Genomic DNA, 18,535 nt, shown 5'->3' on the forward strand with positions numbered 1-18,535 from the left:
TGTTAGCTGAACAAGTCATCTAAGTGAATTTAGAAATTATGTATTGAACCTGAGGGTTCCCTCAGTTTGCACACCCTCCTGCCTCTCTAGTCATCCAACGACCCCTGGGAGGTGTGGACACTAAACTGATCCCTGCTCTGAGAAAGCCACATACTAATGAGCTACAATGGGCAGCAGTGAAGAAAAGCTGCAGCCTCCCACTGCAACACAGCATCCTGGGAACGTCTGGCAGCCGGCAGACATGCAGAGGTTTGGTGTTCCAGACTCCCACTTTTAGTCTAGTTGTAGAGACCCTGAGGACAAGGAGTGGGCTAAGCAAGACATGAAGTATTAATATTGGTGAAACCAAGAGCTCCATACAGCATCAAAGGACAAGCGCCCTGCCAGTCAGGCCTTGGAACAGAGGCCTTTAGTGCAGCTTCCCTCGGGCCCAGGGTCCCTTCCTCCTGCTGTTCCCCTTCCTTCCTGCTCAATCTTCTCAAGTTTCCCATCCCTTTCAAGCACATTCCTTCTGGGCTCCACAGCAATTTCAAGTCAGGGAGGGGGAGGGGGAGATGGAGAAGGGAATGCATTCCTCTAGTGTTTTTACAGACTAAAACCCTCAGGTCCTCTTTGGGCCTACTAGGTTCCACTGCTGTATCTGAGGGCAAGAAAGTGCTACCAATCCTCATTCTCTGACTCTTGGGCTCAACAAATAAAAATAGTATCCAGTCATACTAAACCACAATATAAAATATTAAAATCAGAGTACAGAAAGTCCTCAGAAGCTTTTATAAAAATTATATGCTGAAGTAAATTCTTTTTTTGAAAAAGAGAAATTCATATATTAAAGAAATCAGAAAGAAAGGGGAGGGCAGAGAAACAGGTGGAATAGAAGCCAACTCTCAATTATCCATGCTAATGGAGAGAGGAAGGAAAGGGAGAGGTAAAATAGATTAAAGAAATCCACATATTATCCAAAAATTATTTTAGCAATTACTAGTAAATTCTTGAACCAATTTTTTTTTTCAGGCCAACTAACAACTAGTGAAATGAGTTATAAAAATTTTCACCTCCTCTCCCTTCCCACCCTCTAACTAGAGATATTCCCAAGCAGCAAAAATGGCTAAAGGTCGGGCAGTATTAGGAAGGTGAGGAGGGAAGAGAAGAAGCAAGGGGCATGGTTAATTCATAAATGGAGTATGTGCTCCTGAATAATTGAGAGCGTCAATTTGGAAATAAATACAAGAAAAAGCCTGAAATAATAATAACCTATTTGCATACCTGTAACTTGGTCTTTCACCCAAATATAAGGATAAATTCATTCTTAAAAGGGGAAAAAAGGAAAAGGAGACTAAATAAATGTTATCCTTTAAGAATGACACTGATGCATCAACTTATAACTCATTGCCCCACAACACCCTTTGAATCTTCTAAGGAATTCATTTCCTACTTTATTAGCTAGCACATAGTTCCTATTACCACCTCACAAATTAGAATCCAGACCCAGCTTAGAGCATTCTGATCCAAAAGTCTGAGGCAAATTCAAAAAGGGACACATTAAATTTGAATGTTTCAGCTGACACTGAAAACTAAATATTTGCCATCTCTACAGAGAACTTCCAAGTTTCTACAACGCATAGCTACCACGGACGAATCTCAGACTTCCAGAACAAACAGCCAAGCCTTCAAGCCAAACTGTTAAAGATGTGAGTACCCCATTCTATGTGTTAAGTAAAATGAGGGACAGTGACGTACAAGAGGCCAACAGAGCTGCGTAATCAATTCAAATTCTGCCAAATGCCTTACATCATCACATTACGGTAATGCACTGAGTTCTTTTTCTTTAGTTTTAGTTTATCGTATTAAAACATACAAATTAAAACAAATGGACTATACTTGAACATTTTATGTAACATTTCTGCTATCACTAAAAGGATTACTTTCTGATCCTTTCTGCTCTTCAGGATGTACTATCGATAACTAATGTCTACCCAGTCTGTCAGTTATGATGACCCAATAAGAAGCCTTTATCTCTTTAATGCGTTTGCTTTTTAAAGTACATTAAGTTATATTTATATTCCTTAAAATACATAATTTTATATTTTTCTAAATATTTTTCGAAACATTTTAATTAGAGCCATATAAAAATTGTAATGCCTATTTATAAAGCAATATACATATCAAATACCATTACAAGAAGCCTCTAAGCACCTTTCAGTTTAGGGAGGCATGTGTCTTTGTTATTGAGCTATGCTTCCAGTGGTCTTTGATTATACAGAGATTACCGTTTTTGTTGTTTGGTGTTTGGTTTTCGAGACAAGGTTTCTCTGTGTAGCCTTGGCTGACCTAGACTTATTTTGTAGACCAGGCTGGCCTCGAACTCACATTGATCCACCTGCCTCTGCCTCCCGAGTGCTGGGATTAAAGGTGTGCGCCACCACATCCAGCTCAGAGATTACCTTGTAATAGGATTTGACCTTTAAGCTTCCCTAACAAAATGCAAAACAAAAAAGAAAAGTAACCAATAGAATAAACAGTAATCACTAGGGGCAGGGTCTCTGAGTACAGAGATATTATTAAGGTAAAAGACTCAGGGATCTACCATACAAAAGGAAGACTGTCTCAAAGCTACTTTATACTACACCATTTTAAAAAAATCAGGGGTGGTAGACTAATGGCTTACTTATGTGCAATTGTTGTTAACCGTTCATCGTTTACTGCTCTCCGAACTTCAGCACGGTGGCGTTCTGTTGAGATGCTATGAAAAAAAATAGCCATTATAGAACTCTGCCAAGCAGGCAGCTCTTCTCTACACTTTTATTAATGTTTAAGTCAACATCTTTTAGGGGTTGAGGATTACTTTGCTTAATGTGTATCTTCAAATGTTTCAAAGTCATAGGAAAGGTTTCATACTGACTCTGTGTAACTGAGGACTATTTATCTGCAAATCGCAGGAAGACAAACTCAGCCTGATATGCAGATTCTTCCCATCTGTGGAAAAGCAGGCCACAGTAGGATCAGCAGTGCTTCCTGCTAACCAGACACGGAAACCGGTGCTCAAGGACTGAACTCATGACTGCTGGCAGGAGGCCTGGGCACTTAGAAGAGAGAGTCTTCTAAGGTCTTCTCTAAGGCTGAAGAGTCTGATAATTTTATGTTCAATGAATATAATAAAAGCAGGAAGAGTGGCCAGATAATGTGTTTCTTGTGAGTACATGCAATGAAACGTGACTCAACTTCACCTAGGTGCTTTCTACATTGTTACCAATGGTAAAAATGTGCACATATTAAACAGCGATAAATGAAACAGTTTTTAAAAACTACATCCATTATATTCATAAATACCCAATAAAGTAAACACCATTCTTGTAATCTTTAGCCCTTGACGCTAAATTTATAGCATGCATCACACACTTAAGGACTAAAAGCAGAACTTATGAGGAAGCATAAATAACAAAACATAAGACTAAGAACCTACTTAGTTATAGTCAGATATTAATGTTAGTTACATAATAAGAGCCTCTTCCATATTTTAACTTCTAAAACTAGAACAAAATGACTTTAAATGTAGAAAGCAAACTTGAGTTAAAGCAGAACATTTTCTGAGAAAGTGCAAGATATAAAAATGGATCAAGACAAAGTACCAAGGACCCCTTTGACTAGAGTTGTCTGATGAGTTCAGGCGCCACTCTAGCGCAGGGAAAGGAGTCAAGAGATTAAGGAAGTTGACTGTATGACTTGCACCCACTTACATGTTGAAGCATCGTGCTTACATCCCCCCTCTTTTCCCTCCAATAAAGGCCAATTCTGCATCATGAAATTCAGTTCCACCAGCTCTTCTTTCTTTCATCTGTCAAAGGACCTCCCACTCCAGGTAACCAAAAACATCTGCCTTAAACCCTTTGATTGGCTCATCCAACAAAAACCGAGTTTCCCCATATTTTATGGCAGCAATCACACAACTGGAATAAAATCTCTAAGTACCTAACAAACTGAAAATCTCTGTTCTTCAATTTGTAAGTGAAAAGAAGTAAATCCCCACAAAATGAGATTTCTAGTCACATCACCAAAACTTTCATGACAAATTACCTAAGGACTTTTGAGAGTTCTCCGAGAAGATCTTTCTTTTCCTTGGTGAGATCCCCCTGTGCCCGAAGTGCACTGATAACTCCAGCATATGCCTCCAATTCTAGAAAAAGAAGATTATTTTATCAAGATAAGCCTTTAGTTTTGAACAATGTGGCTGTGTGATATTAAACTTCAGGGCAAGCAATCCAAAGTCAACCAAATGCAAAATTTAAAATGCCTTTCAAAAATGTTATTGGATACGAAGAGCCAAGTGTCACTTTCATCATTTATATTGCTTTGCTATACATGTCTCACGGAAGTCGGGGTAGAAAAGGCTAGGAAAGAAAATCTTGAGCATATTACTGAAGAACATTTAACCCGGCCAAGGATGGTAGCCACATCTTTAAGTCTACAAAAAGTTCCATCCAAACAAATAAAACACACAAATCTACCATCAAAATGACTAATTAGTCTTGATATAGTGTTAGATGCCTATAATTCCAGCACTCACAAGACTGAGGCAGAAAGAGTTTGAGGACAACCTGGGATATGGAGCAAGAAACTGAGGCAAAGAAACACAGACAGAAAAGGGGCTCAGTTGGTAAAGTAACTGCGATAGATGCACCAGCACCGGAGTTTGGTCCCCAAAATCCACTCTAAAAAAATAAAAGAGAAAGCCAAAAGGTGGTGGCACATCCCTTAATCCCAGCACTCTGGAGGCAGAGGCAGAAGGGTCTCTAAGTTCAAGACCAGCCTGGTCTAGAGTGAGTTCCAGGACAGCCAGGGAAAGAAACCCTGTTTTGAAAAACAAGAAAGGAAGGAAGAAAGGAAGATAGATAGATAGTTGTCATCCCAGAGTTGAAGGAGGCGGAGACAGGAGGATCCCCTAGGCTTGACAGCCACTAAGCCAGCCTAGTTTACTGAACAGAATAAGTTTGAGGTAACAGACTTTTCGAAAATAAAACAACTTTTTTTAATTAGATGGATGATCCCTGAGAAACAACATTTGAAGTTGTTCTGTTTTACACATGTGTGTGAAGGAATATACAAACATGCATGGATACACACCTACACAAAGATACAGACAGACAAGCCAGGCATGATTAACACAGTCCAGTAATCCCAGTACTCAGAAGATGGCAGCAGGAAGATCAGAAATTTGAGGCTAACTTAGGCTAAAGTTAAAACACACACGCACGCACGCACGCACGCACGCATGCGCGCACACACACACACACACGAACAAAAAAGTCAGAACATACATAAAAAAAAGTCCACAAGCCTTTCCAACAAAAGATGCTTTCTTCCCATACCAATTCTAGGTTCTGTGTTACTTTTGGCCAATGGAGCATAAGCAAATGGAATGCAGATACTTGCTAAGTACTTGTACTGGTGGCCTTGCTCTCTAGGAATCATAGCACCAACCGACAAGCTGTGAAGAACCCCAGAAATAAAGGTCACAAAGGGAGAGGTTCAGCCAAATTAGCTTCTGGTTAAATGGAGCCTCAGGGGAGGTCAGACAAAACCAACAACAAAGAAAATGAAGCAAAGTAATAAAATGGTGTTTTTGTTTGTTTGTTTTGCTATTAACACTATGAAACAGATATACTGAAGCACTGAATGGTGGAAATAAACGTCCATATTAGAGGTATCTTCATGCTCACATTGTTACAAATATTTGCTCTCTGCCCAACAGAACCTCAGTGATGTGGGCTAACTAATAATAGATGTAAGGCTGCAGACTTGAAGCTAAGCAATAAATAACCAATAAATAGTTCTGTTCATAGTATCCACAATTCTGCCAAAAGGGAGTGTTAGGGATTAGATGGCTCAACAGTTAAGAGCACTTGCTGCTCTTCCGAAGGCCTGGGTTCAAATACCAACACCCACATAGTGATTCAGAGGCATCTGTAACTCCATATCCCTAGAAACCAACAACCTTTTCTGGCTGCCCCAATCCCTGTGCACACACATCGTGCACAAACACACATGCAAGCAAAAACATCCATGCATATACAAAAAATAAATATTTTAAGGAAGCCTTATATGGAGAACTGGGCTCGGTAACTGAAGCAGAAATGTCTAGTTCCACTGAAGAGCCTGATGTGATCGCCCTGCATAGAGTATGTACTGGATACTCTGCAGGCCCGCTAGAGTGTCTTTCAAAAGACAAAGCTCTGCTTCTCCAAAGGCAAGAAACAAATACTCGGTTCCCAGAAACACATTTCTGCTGTAATCAGAGTCAGAAGAGATTACAAAATGGTACTAGGAATAAGCAGCTCTGATTTACTATATTAAATGTTTAGCCCTATTAAAATACATTTGAAATATTCTATTCAACAAATCAATTTTGAATCCTAATACACATACACTGAAGAGTGTTAGGTCCTGACTGCAAGTATTTAACTGCAAAATACCAGTGAAACAACTCATCAGGAAATTAAGAGAGTTTGCATACAGTGGTAGAGGCATGAAAAATGCAGTATCTGGTTTGGAAACACGAGCTATGGGGACAAACTCCTGCAAAATAGGGCAAAAGAACTTAAAATGCTTTATGTTTACTTCACTTCCAGTAACAATATGTACTTTTTGTTTTGTTTTGTTTGTTTTTCAAGACAGTTTCTCTGTGTAGCCTTGGTCGTCCTGAAACGTGCTCTGTAGCCCAGGCTGGCCTCAAACTCATAGAGATCCACCTGCCTCTGCCTCCCAAGTGCTGGGATTAAAACGTGCACCACTACTGCCCAGCTAACAGTAACTACTTTTAAGAGTTTTACATTAAGCCGGGCGTGGTGCTGCACGCCTTTAATCCCAGCACTCGGGAGGCAGAGGCAGGCGGATCACTGTGAGTTCGAGGCCAGCCTGGTCTACAAAGTGAGTCCAGGACAGCCAAGGCTACACAGAGAGACCCTGTCTCGAAAAAAAAAAAAAAAAAAAAGAGTTTTACATTAAAGGAACTAAAATTATCTGTCTGTCAACAGTCACTATTCAAACCAAACTACTAACAGATTATTATAAGATAGAGTACCAGGGAAAATATTTAAACGTTTGTAGATATAAAACAAAGTCTCTATTCTTAAATTGTTTAAAATCACAATGATATGTGTGTGTTAGATGATTAATAAATAGATAAAGTATTATGAAGGTTTTATTTCACATATAAAAAGAGCGATTAGACTAAGAAAATCCTTAATCCCAAACTAAATAGTTATTTGCTAAAACCCAGTAACTGATTGTAGAAATGGCAGAAGAAAATGAGTAATATTTTAGATTTTGCAAAATGCTTAAGAGAATGGCAATGCCATAAAAAGAAACAGAGAGATCAGAGGTCGAAGGTGGCTTGAGAAAGACAAACACTATTGCCATTTCAGGTTTTATTGTATGGTTTTGAGACAGAGTCTTGTGTGTGTGGTTCAGACTAGCTTTAAATCCTGATCCTTTTGCCTCCGCTTCCTTACTGCTAGGATTACAGGCATGTGCTACCATGCCTGACTTAAAAACACTATTTCAAAGAAAACATAATTGACTGAAGAAATATGACAAACAGAGGTGGCAAGCAAGATGTCTCTGTGGGTAAAAGAGCTTGCTACCAAGTCTGATGACCAGAGTTCAATTCCCAGGACACACACAGTGAAAGGAAAAACCTTGATTCCTGAAAGCTATGGCCTGACCTCCACACATGCCCCACAGTGTGTGCCAGACCTTGTATGCATAGGCACATATAAATAAAATTAAAAACATTTATTTACAATATAACATCTTTTTTCTTTTTAAGCAGCCTCTTACCATGTAGTCCTGACTGATCTGGAACTCTCTATGTAGACCAGGCTGGCCTTGAACTCAAGAGAACTACCTGCTTCTGCTTTTTGAGTGCTGAGATTAGAGGCAGGTGCCACCACATCTGGCTAAAATGCCTCAGAAAACTAAAGGTGTGCCACACTTTTTTTTTTTTTTTTTTTTTTTTGGTTTTTGGTTTTTGGAGACAAGGTTTCTTTGTGTAACATTGGCTATCCTGGACTCCTTTTGCAGACTGAGCAATCCACCTGCCTCTGCCTCCCGAGTGCTGGGATTAAGGCCCTCACCACCTCGCCTGGCTTTTTGTTTTGTTTTGTTTTTCGAAACTGAGTTTCTCTGTGTAACAGAGACCTGGCTGTCCTGAACTCACTTTATAGACCTGGTGTGGTACTCATAGAGGTCCACCTGCCTCTGCCTTCCCAATGCTGGGATTAAAGGCATGTACAACACCTGTCCTGTGCAACACTACTTTTATCTAAACCTGGTCCATTTAAACAAATCAGCCACTTAATTAACTTTAGTCATAAAGCCCCAAGTCAATTAAGTTATAGGTCATGAGTTATAAAAACAAGGCAAGGGAGAGGCAGCTAAAAAGTAGCAAGCAATTGCCTGCTACTGTTACCCTGAGTGTATCATAAATGTCTAGCCCAATTTCTCTTTTATTTAAGTGTGTACGAATATTTTGCTGGTGTGTGTCTATAAACAGTGTACATGCCTAGTGCTAGAAGAGAGCACAGATCTCCAGAACTAGAGTTACAGATGGTTGTGAGCTGCCATGTGGGTGCTGGAAACGGAACTTGGGTCCTCTAAATGAAAGCTCAGTGCTCCACTGAGCCATCTCTCCGGTCCCCCAATTTCCTGATAATTTAAATGTTTAGCATCTCACACTGAAACCATTTATAGTTGTTTCTCAAGGGACAAAGTTTTAATCTAACAACACTTTTTTAAAAAGGGGGGACCGCAATGCCGTGTAAGTGCAGGTGCCCAAAGAGGCCAGAAGAGGGCGTGAGATCCCTGGAGCTCGAGTTACAAGAAGTTGTGAGGCACCCGGCTGCTGAGCTCTTAAGCCAGTGGTTCTCAACCTGTGGGTAGAGACCCTTTCAGGGTGGGATATCAGATATCATGCATATCAAATTCACATTATGATTTATAACAATAACAAAATCAGGGTTATGAAATAGCAATAAAAATAATTTTATGGTCGGGGGTCAAACATGAGTAACTTTTAAATATTAAAGAGTTGCAGGATTAGGAAGAGTAAGAACCACTGCTGTAAGCTAACAATTATTAAAGACGGCATCTTCTCTAGACTTTGGGCTTGGACCTAGTGTTTGAAAGTCATGCTAGTAACCCAATGGGTGGAAGAAGTCTTTGGTCAAATTGCTGTCAGGGTCCACCTTCATAGGTGCCACTGGAGATGGCAGTACCACAGGAGGTAAATCATTTTCTTTAGTACAGAAGCATCTCCCACATTATCTGCCTAAAACTACAGACATTTATTGCTAGTTATTTTTTACTTTTACTTAATTTTTTCATGCAGAATTTTTTTTCCTGCACTCCAAGCCTTTATTTCTTCAATTTCTTCTGGGATATCTTTTTTTTTTTCCCCTCTGTGCAACCTCCTCTTCTAGCTTAAGAACAATTTGACCCTCTTCAGTGATGGCCAATCAGATTTGGAAAGGGAGCCCCAACATATAGGTCAATCTGACCCTAAGTTTACTATGTCTGTGCTCATCTTGTTTACCTGAATATACTCAGAAACTGAGAATCTACATGTAGATCCAAGGGTTAAACATTTCTCTCCACATTTTAAATGGTGTACAGAAAACAAAAAAAGTTAGCACTCTCTTTGAGCTATGGCTGCTGAGACTGGACCCACTATTTGGCCTGGGCATACACATTAGCCCCATCATGGCAACCACACAATGGCACACACTGCTTTTATAAAGTAGTATCTTTCTGGTACCTGGTAGCTTCCAGATACAACCTTGATGGCTTGCACAGTTTCATGGGTGTTTACTCTTGAACACCAAAACTTTAACCTTTTGATGTGCATGATTTTATAGGGTCTTATGATCAAACCATTTTCATACATCACCTCAAATCACTAATGACAAAAGCTAGGGATAGATTTAGACTTAAAGGTTACTAACTTTATATTTAAACCTAAACCCTTGATTCAAGGCTCCCAAAACCCAGAAACCTCAGTGCATTCTCTTGTCTTTGTGATCTGTTCATCTAGTATTGTTTTTTTAACTGAGAGAAGTGGAGCTCAGTTTTATAAGCAACAGCAAGTTACATTAGTGCATGTGCACAGCCAAGCACCTTAAAAATAATGATCAAAGTTTACATGTAAGCTTAACAGACTGTCTCCCTCAAAGAACCCTCTTCAAATAGGTGAAACAATGTAAGTGGTTTGAAATCCTCAGGGAAAGACAAAAGGGGGCGGAAGTGATTAGCAGGAGGGCCACAGTAGGTACAATTCTATCTGATTTGCATATAGAAATTCACAACAAAGATTTCCTTTGAAGGAAGATTTAGTGGCCTACAAATGTATGAAAGTAACTGCTTTAAACACTATATTCGCAGATGTTAGCCACAATAATAGGCTTTTTACTTAATTAATATTCACCACCAAAACACTGCTGATCCTTTCCAGATTATCCTGTCACTTATTTAGTACACTAGCCTTGGGCTACAGTGGTAAATAAGACAAGGCCCTTATACGCTACAACAGCACTTTCACAAATTTTCACTTTAAATCAAAGATTCAAATGGTTAGAGTAACTCTTTTTCTCAATATTTCCAGGAACAGCATGTGGCTGAGACCCTCCTACACACATGGGGAGGACACTAGTTCCTTACACAAAACATAAGCCTTAGCATTAGGGCTTGCCCCTCTCCCTAAATGCTTGTTGAAAGGGCTGCTATGAAGGGAGAAAAAGAAGCATAAGATAATCAAGTTTAAATATAATGTGTATCTTATCAATTACAGTAAGATATAAAGATATAACTGGGAAATAGGCAGCTTGCATTAAATTAGAATCCAGAAAAAGCATATGATTCCCTCTCTCTCTCTCTCTCTCTCTCTCTCTCTCTCTCTCTCACACACACACACACACACACACACACACACACACACACACACACCCCTACAAAAGTTAGCAGTATCCAAAAATGAGACAACCCCACACAGGGGTCATCTACGCCACAGATATTTACACTAAGATTCATAACAACAAAATTATAGTTATGAAGTAACAACAAAATTTTTATTGTAGGCATGGTGGCACACGCCTTTAATCCCAGCACTCGGGAGGCAGAAGCTGGTGTGAGTTCGAGGCCAGCCTGGTCTGCAAAGTGAGTCCAGGGTAGCCAAGGCTACACAGAGAAACCCTGACTCCAAAATAAACAAACAAACAAACAAATTATTTTTCTTATGTTTGGGGGTCACCATAACATGAGGTTGCAGTATTAAAAGATTGAGAACCACTGTGCTACAGTTAAATACTGACTACATGACTTACTTTGAGTATTGCCTTAGGTTTGAATTTCATATGTAAAAAGGGACCAAAACAAAAAAATTTTCTACTTTGGGGCTTGAGTATCAGGTGAGATGCTGACTTTAAGAACACACAACAGGGCTGGAAAGATGGCTCAGAGTTTAAGAGCAGTGTCTGCTCTGCCAGAGGTCCTCAATTCAATTCCTAGCAGCCACATGGTGGCTCATAACCATCTATAATGAGATCTGGTGCCCTCTTCTGGCAGGCAGGCACACATGCAGGCAGAACATGGTATATATAATAAAAAAATAAATCTTTAAAAAAAGAGAGAGAATACACATCAGGCTTCCTGTACATCATGGCTCCTTGTATAAGTCCTATATCTTATGTACAAATCATTCTAGACCCTGGGGAAACAGTGAGAAAGAAGTGGGCTAAGCCATCAACAGCCATGACCCACACCAGAAAAAAAAAAAAAAAAAAAAAAGAATGGGGGTCACCACTCTGAAGACAACCTAGGCTACACAATGAGACCCTGTCTTAGAACAAAAACAACAAAAATCATACCCAATTTTCGAAGAATCCGTTTGCATTCATCCCTGCTGAGATCCAAAAGGGTTGGCCACACAACAGGCATTGCTGCTTCTGTTTGGAAGCCCCAAAGAGCTTGTCCTCCCTATCAGAAGAATAAGAAGAAATCGAATTAACAAAGTATATGCAATAGGCCACTCGCTTGGAAATCCACCCACAAACCCCCCACGGTATACAAAGGAAGGCTGAAGGGACGGACACTTCATAACCACCTTCATCACCATGCTTTCCAGCTCCTGGCAAATGAATCAAACCACCATTTGAGAGCATACTGGTCCAGCTTGTATTCACAGAAGAAAGTGGATAGGTTTTCGAGTCCAACACTTCTTGGTTCCAGTTCCAGCTTTTCAACATAACTAGTTGTTTCATGCTGGTGAACTGGCCCGTCTCAACCCAATGTGTACATGTTTATGAAAGAAAAAAAGTAATCCTACCTAGTTTGTTGTGTAAGCATTAGAAAGCAGGGCATGTCAAGTTCTTTCATCGTGGCTGGCATATAACTTGTCAAATAAGAGTCTACCACCTGTGCAACCTTGGACAACTGATTTGACCTCTGCCAGTTTCCTTATTAACAAGTTATGAAATAAAATAAGCAAAGGGTAGAGCATGTTATTTGGGTAAATGGAACTCAACAAAGAAATCTTTTCTCATGTTTCGACAGTAAAATAGTCATGAATCTACCGGTTAACCAAAACTTTAGATGTCTTGAATTTCGCACTGGGAATTCCCTAGTCTAAGGGCAAAAAGACACAGAACCGGTAGCTCACACTCAACAGGTTAAGCATGGAGTAGACCTTCCTTAGACATGTTAAACTGATAAATTGAGGATTAGCAGGAGTAGAGTGGATGAATGAGCGAGCCAGCCTAAGAGTCAAACATTCTATTGCATTCCAGGCTCTGAGTTGCTAACTCCAACTCTTGGCCTCAAGTGGAGCCCCCTTCCCCCTACTTTCCCATCATCCTCTAAGCTCAGAACCAACCCAGAGCGAGCCGAACTGGACGGCGCGCCCCAGCTGGCAGGGTGACATAAAGAAAGGGGGTGGAGAGGAGGAAGGGGCAGAGCCAAAGGAATCCGCTCGCTCCCTAAGCCAGTCTCCGCCTCCCGATAGGATGTCGGAGGCGGCCGGCGACCGCTCGAATCAGGCACCACGTCACGGCATCCCAAAGCATCCCCTCTAGCGAAGGCCACGGCGGGGGCCGCACAGCAAAAGAAAGCCGGGCGGCAGCAGCCAGAGTGCGCTCCCGGGACCCGGATCGCAGCGACTCGGTCCCCCGCACAAGTGTCAGCAGGCAGCCCGCCCCGCCCCCTCTCCAAACACGCACTCCCTCACTGCAACACAACAGGAGCAGCCCGCCCGGCTTCTCGCCCGCGCGGCTCAGAGCCGGTCCCAATGTCAAGCCCGCACCCCCGCAGCCAGCAGCCGGTCTCGGGAACGCTGGCCAGCGTCTGCGCCGCGCGCTCTCCACAGCGGAGAGGACAACGGAGAAAAAGCAGGGGCGCAGACAGACGGCCAGACGGCCCGGAGTCACCCCGGGGCTGCTAGACCTCGACCTCCGGTGTCCCATCGCCAGGCGTGCCGGAGTCCCCCTCAGTCCACTTGAGGGAGCCCCGCGATCCCGTTAGGAAACAACGGAGGATGGGGCTGACCGCTCAAGCCGGGCTCCCCATGCCTGGCCAAGTGCTCCCGTACCCTGGATAGCCTGCCAGCTCTTCCCAGGACCCTGCCTGAGAGACACCCACCTGCCCGGCCTTTCGGGGCTCATCTAAAAGGCTCCTCCGCCAAGACTAGGGGACACCAGGAATTAGGTTTGTTTGCGGTGCCTCAGAAGGGGCAAGATGGCGACAGATACCAGAGCGCAGGCGCAAGCGCGCGCGGCTCGCCGGGAGGTGTAGTTCGCCTTTCCCGCCTTTTGAGAGACGAGGACTCAAAAGCCTCCATTTGTCCTGTCCCCTTTCCTTCGCGTTTTAAAAGGAAAGGGCTGACGTCGCGGAGCCTTCTGGGAGTTGTAGTCCTCGCTCAAACTCTGTCTTCTTTCTCTGGCTGCTTGCCGGTCACAGCGCAAGGAAGTCTGGGAGTGTAGTTCCTTTTGGCTTCTACATTATTCTCCAGTCTTTAGCTTCGCGCTCCTATCCCTCGGTCTTTCCCAGCCAATCAGCTGCTCTTTCAGCTAAACGTGGGGCGTCACACGTAGCAGTCAAAATGGCGTCGGTAATTGGAGCTGAGCTTCGACCTTTTCGCTAGCGAGGTTAGGTTAGGGATGGAAAGAGCACAGCTTGGGCTCTGATGAACGGTTAAGGATTAAGATCTGGTGCCTCAGACTCTTGGGAGCAATCATCAGCGTCCTTCAGCCACCCAGACGACAACTCAAAAGAGTATCCAGGCTACAAGAGCGGAGAGAGAGGACTTCACAGTGGCCCCTACCCACTTCTCGCTGTTGAGAGTTGCGAGTCGAGGAGAGGAATCCAAGCGTTCTCGCCTTGGAGTTTCGCCTTGTGCGAAGTAGGAAAGGTAGCAATATGTCGTGCTATATCTGTTTAAGGGAAGAAGGGATTTACTTGAGGCACAACGACATGGTAGGTTCACCCTCGGCCTTTGTTATTATTTAACCGTACAGTGTTGTGCAAGTCTTGCCCCCTATTTTACAGATGGAAAGGGGCCTGATACATTATTACTCCGAACCCGAAAAAGCAAAGTTAATTTCTAGTAGTGTACGTTCCATCAAATTTTGTGTGTCCTTCCTCTAAATGGAGAACTGTGGTAACATCGGATGCAGTGAAAGTGTACAAATCTAACGGAAGTGTTAGTATGATCCTTCTATTAGCGAACTCCCTTGAAAACTAGGGTAACCACTGGAAGGACATATAGCTCAATGGTAGATAAGGACACACGACAAAAACTACCCTGTGGGAATATAAAATACACAAAGTTCTTTTCCTAGTGGGTCGCTATGAATTACATTTATAATCCCAGCATTGGGGAAATGGAAGAAGGAAGATGAATTGACACTCAGACTGGACTGCAAGAGGCCCTGTGGCCAAAAAACTGGTTTGGTTTGGTTTGGGTTTTTTTTTTTTTTTCTTTTGTAAATTGTGAACCACTGCATAAATTTGAGTTCCCATGTGTGCTCTTGAATGGAGCTGTAGGCTAACCGGAAATGAAAAGGACAATTTAAATTTCCTACACTTCCCTCCTGACCTTCCTGTGAACCCTATTTTGAGGTCAGTTCCTTAAGAGTATCTTGTAAGGTGGTAAATCGTCTTAATGGGAGATTTTTATTTGACCCTTGCAGCATCTCAATGAGATGGATGGAATTAAGCTTCGCCATCCCATGAATGGAAAGGCAGGGTTGCTCAAGAACTGGGGAACCAAGGGCTGCATAGTAGAGCCCTCTCTCAAAAGACAACAGGGAGCTGGGGAGATAAATGGCTCAGTGGTTAAGAGCACTGTCCGCTGTTCCAGTCACAGCACCCACGTGGTGGCTCACAGCCCTATATAAATCCAGTTATAGGAGTTCCTTGGGTGCTGCACTCATATTGTACACAGACGTACATCTCAGGTAAAACACCCAGACACAGAAAATACATTTTTAAAGAAGGCAGCAACAAAAACCTGACTTTTACAGTAAGTCAAATATGAGTGACAAATTGTTGGAGTTAGTCCTCCATCATTTGCACAGTAAGTCCTTAACGATTATTAGGTATATCTCTGGTTAAAAATAAGCCTCTGATACAGGTTAAGCATCTCTAAGGCCCCACATAAGTAAATGGTAAAGCAAGGATTTAAGTGTAGGCAGCTTGGGCCAGGCGTGGTGGCACAAGCCTATGGTCCCGGAACTCTAGGAGGCAGATCTCTGCGAGTTTGAGGCCAGCCTTGGTCTACAAAATGAGTCCAGAACAGTCAAGGCTACACAGAGAAACCCTGTCCCGAAAAACCACTTTTAAAAAATGTAGGCAGCTTGGGCTAGTTCAACAAGTAAAGACACTTGTCTCGCAAGCCTGGTGACTTGAATTCAATCTTCAGAAGCCACTCATGTGATACTGGGAGAACTGGCTTCACAAACCGGTCCTCTGACCTCCAGCGTGTATGCACACACAAATAATAGGAACTTTTCTTTGTTATAAATTTAGGTAGCTTGGTGCTGGAGTCTATCCCTTCAGCCAGGAGTAGTCCTCAGGCTTAACTGCTCAGCCAGAGCACTTGCTGGTCCTGGTAAATGCAATGTTTTTGGCTCTGTAGTTTGCGGATATATCAGGCCAGGTCCTGTTCCCAACAAGGTTCCAGCTAACAGTGCTGCTGACAATTACACAACACTTTACATCTCCCCCTTCCTCCTCGCCGTTTTCATTAGTGGTGTTTTTTGTTTGTTTTTTAGTTTTGTTTAGATCTCACTATGTATCCTAGGCTAGCCACAAACTTGAGATCCTCCTGCCTCCACCGCCTCCTGAGTGCTGGCATCACAAGTATGTGCCACTGCACCTAGCTCTTACACATGTTTATTTTGTAGCCAGAGGCTATGATGTCCTCTTTGTGCTATCTCTGACTGCTTTGTAGTTCCTGATATCCCTAATGTCCTCTCTCTTAAGGATCAGACTCAAACTCTGATTCTCCCTTACATCTCAGGAGACTTACCCTGGTCCTCCCAGGCCCTCTAGCATGAGACAGACATCCCCATAGTAAGTTCCCGCACTGTGTTTCTTTTTATTTTTATTTTTAAAGATTTATTTATTTATTATTTATACAGTATTCTGCCTATATATGAGCCAAAGATAGCAGATCTCATTGTAGATGGTTGCAAGCCACCATGTGGTTGCTGGAAATTGAACTCAAGACCTTTGGAAGAATAGTCAGCCTCTGAGCCAGCTCTCCAGCCCTCCCACACTGTGTTTCAGAGCTCAAAACATAAGAGTTATGGTCATTTGAAAATTTCTGGCTAGAAAGACAAGCTCTGTATGGAGAGGGACCAACCAGATACATTCTCTTTTGTGCCTGGCACATAATGAAAACAATAACTAAAGCATATTCATGGCTTTTTCTATTCTATTTGCTGTTCCATATATTAGCTGCCTTAATCCATACAATAACCTGATAGGAATATATTAGTATTAGTCATGGTTCTCTAGAGGGACAAAACTGGTAGAATGAATGAATATATATATATATGTGTGTGTATGTATATATATATGAGATTTATTAGAGTGGCTTATAGGCTATGGTCCAACTAATCGAGCAATGGCTATCTTCCAGCAGAAGGTCCAAGAATCCAGTCATTTGGTCTGGATATCTCAGCTGGTCTTCATGAGACTCTGGGATCCCCGAGGAAGTAGACTGTGATGCCAGGGAAGGAATAGACTTGCCAGAAAGAACACTAGGCAGAGTGAGCAAGCACTCATCTCCCGTCCTTTATATAGTCTACCAGCAGAAGCTGTGGTCCAGATTAAAGCTCAGTTGGCCCACTTCAAATAATTTAAGAGAAAAAAAAAATCCCTCACAGGTGTACCCAGCCACTTGGTTTTAGTTAATTCCAGATGTAGTCAAGTTGACAACCAAAAGTAGCCATGTTTTGTGGGTGAAAAAAAAACAAACAAACCAAGATTCAAGTTAAATACCATGCATAAGATAACAGATTAGTAAAGTAAGAAAGCATGATTTCAAATAAATTCACTTCCAAGGGAGAAGTAAGACTTGCCCTGCTAGACCCTAAGGATCACAATTGCCTAGTCTGGGAGAAAGCTTAGGAATAGGTGGAATACTTGCCTTAACTATTCCTTGCTTAACTAAGCAGCTGCTAAGTATTCAAACTGATTTCAACGTAAGAGGCCTGTCATGGGGCCAGAGAGGTAACTCCGTGGTTTAGAGCACTTGCTACTCTTGCAGAGGACCAGGGGTTGATTCCCAGCACCCACATAGTGCCTCACAACTAGCCACAACTCCAGCTCCGGGGGATCTGACACCCTCTCTGACCTCAGGCACACAGGTGATACACATACACAAAATAAGTTCATCTAAAATGGGGGGAGGGGTGTTTTTAATTATGCGCATGTGTCTGTGTGAGGGTTTGTTTACATGAGTACGGTGCCAGCGCCAGCGGAGGCCAGCAGAGAGGGTGGCGTTCCTTGGAGCTGGAGGTACGGGTGATTGTAAGCTACCAGATCGGGAGCATAGGAACTGAGTTCTGGTCCTCTCCAGGAGCAGTAAACACGTAACCGCTGAGCGCTCTCTCTAGCCCCGACCTGGCTTACTTCTACATTTAAGGAAGAAAAGAGTCCAAAGAAGCAATGGCAAGACGGGGCTTTCGCCTTACTCTTCTTTCCCCACTGCCCTTAGATTCTTGCCTTTAAGAAGTTTGCCACTGGGATGTAGCCAAGGGATACGCTAAAAACTGGACTCTAGAGACTGAAACAAAACAAGTAAACTGTGGAATACTATATCAAAATAAGTGGCTTGGGGCGGGGCGCTGAAAAGAAAGGAAACAAGGTAATTCGTGATTATAATTAACATTCCTGCGATCAAATAGCATCAGAAGCAGCTTTGAACAGTCTAGAATAGCTTCAGAAAGAACAGACATCTGGCCACTGCCTCATCAACTGCATCCATTCC

At 42.4% G+C, this 18,535-nt stretch overlaps 1 protein-coding gene across 11 annotated transcripts in view; it reads right to left on the reverse strand.

The window, feature by feature from the left end:
- EMSY (EMSY transcriptional repressor, BRCA2 interacting) overlaps positions 1–15,794 on the reverse strand; it is a 76,183-nt gene extending 60,389 nt beyond the window's left edge. For 2 of the 11 annotated variants that reach the window (XM_084773970.1, XM_084773967.1), the window contains exons 1-5: positions 13,678–15,792; positions 11,913–12,021; positions 4,072–4,171; positions 2,666–2,740; positions 1,264–1,305 (exon numbers count right to left, since the gene is read on the reverse strand). In XM_084773970.1, coding sequence (XP_084630096.1) covers positions 1,264–1,305; positions 2,666–2,740; positions 4,072–4,171; positions 11,913–11,982 — 287 coding nt within the window. In that variant the 5' untranslated portion in view covers positions 11,983–12,021; positions 13,678–15,792. Of the gene's footprint in view, positions 1–1,263; positions 1,306–2,665; positions 2,741–4,071; positions 4,172–11,912; positions 12,022–13,677 lie in introns of all 11 variants that reach the window. The other 9 variants (XM_084773972.1, XM_084773971.1, XM_084773968.1 and 6 more) reach the window with 8 other exon arrangements.
- Positions 15,795–18,535: the final 2,741 nt, after the last annotated feature.

This window comes from Acomys minous (assembly GCF_964271855.1).
Source record: "Acomys minous genome assembly, chromosome: 2".
Classification (NCBI taxonomy): Eukaryota; Metazoa; Chordata; class Mammalia; order Rodentia; family Muridae; genus Acomys; species Acomys minous.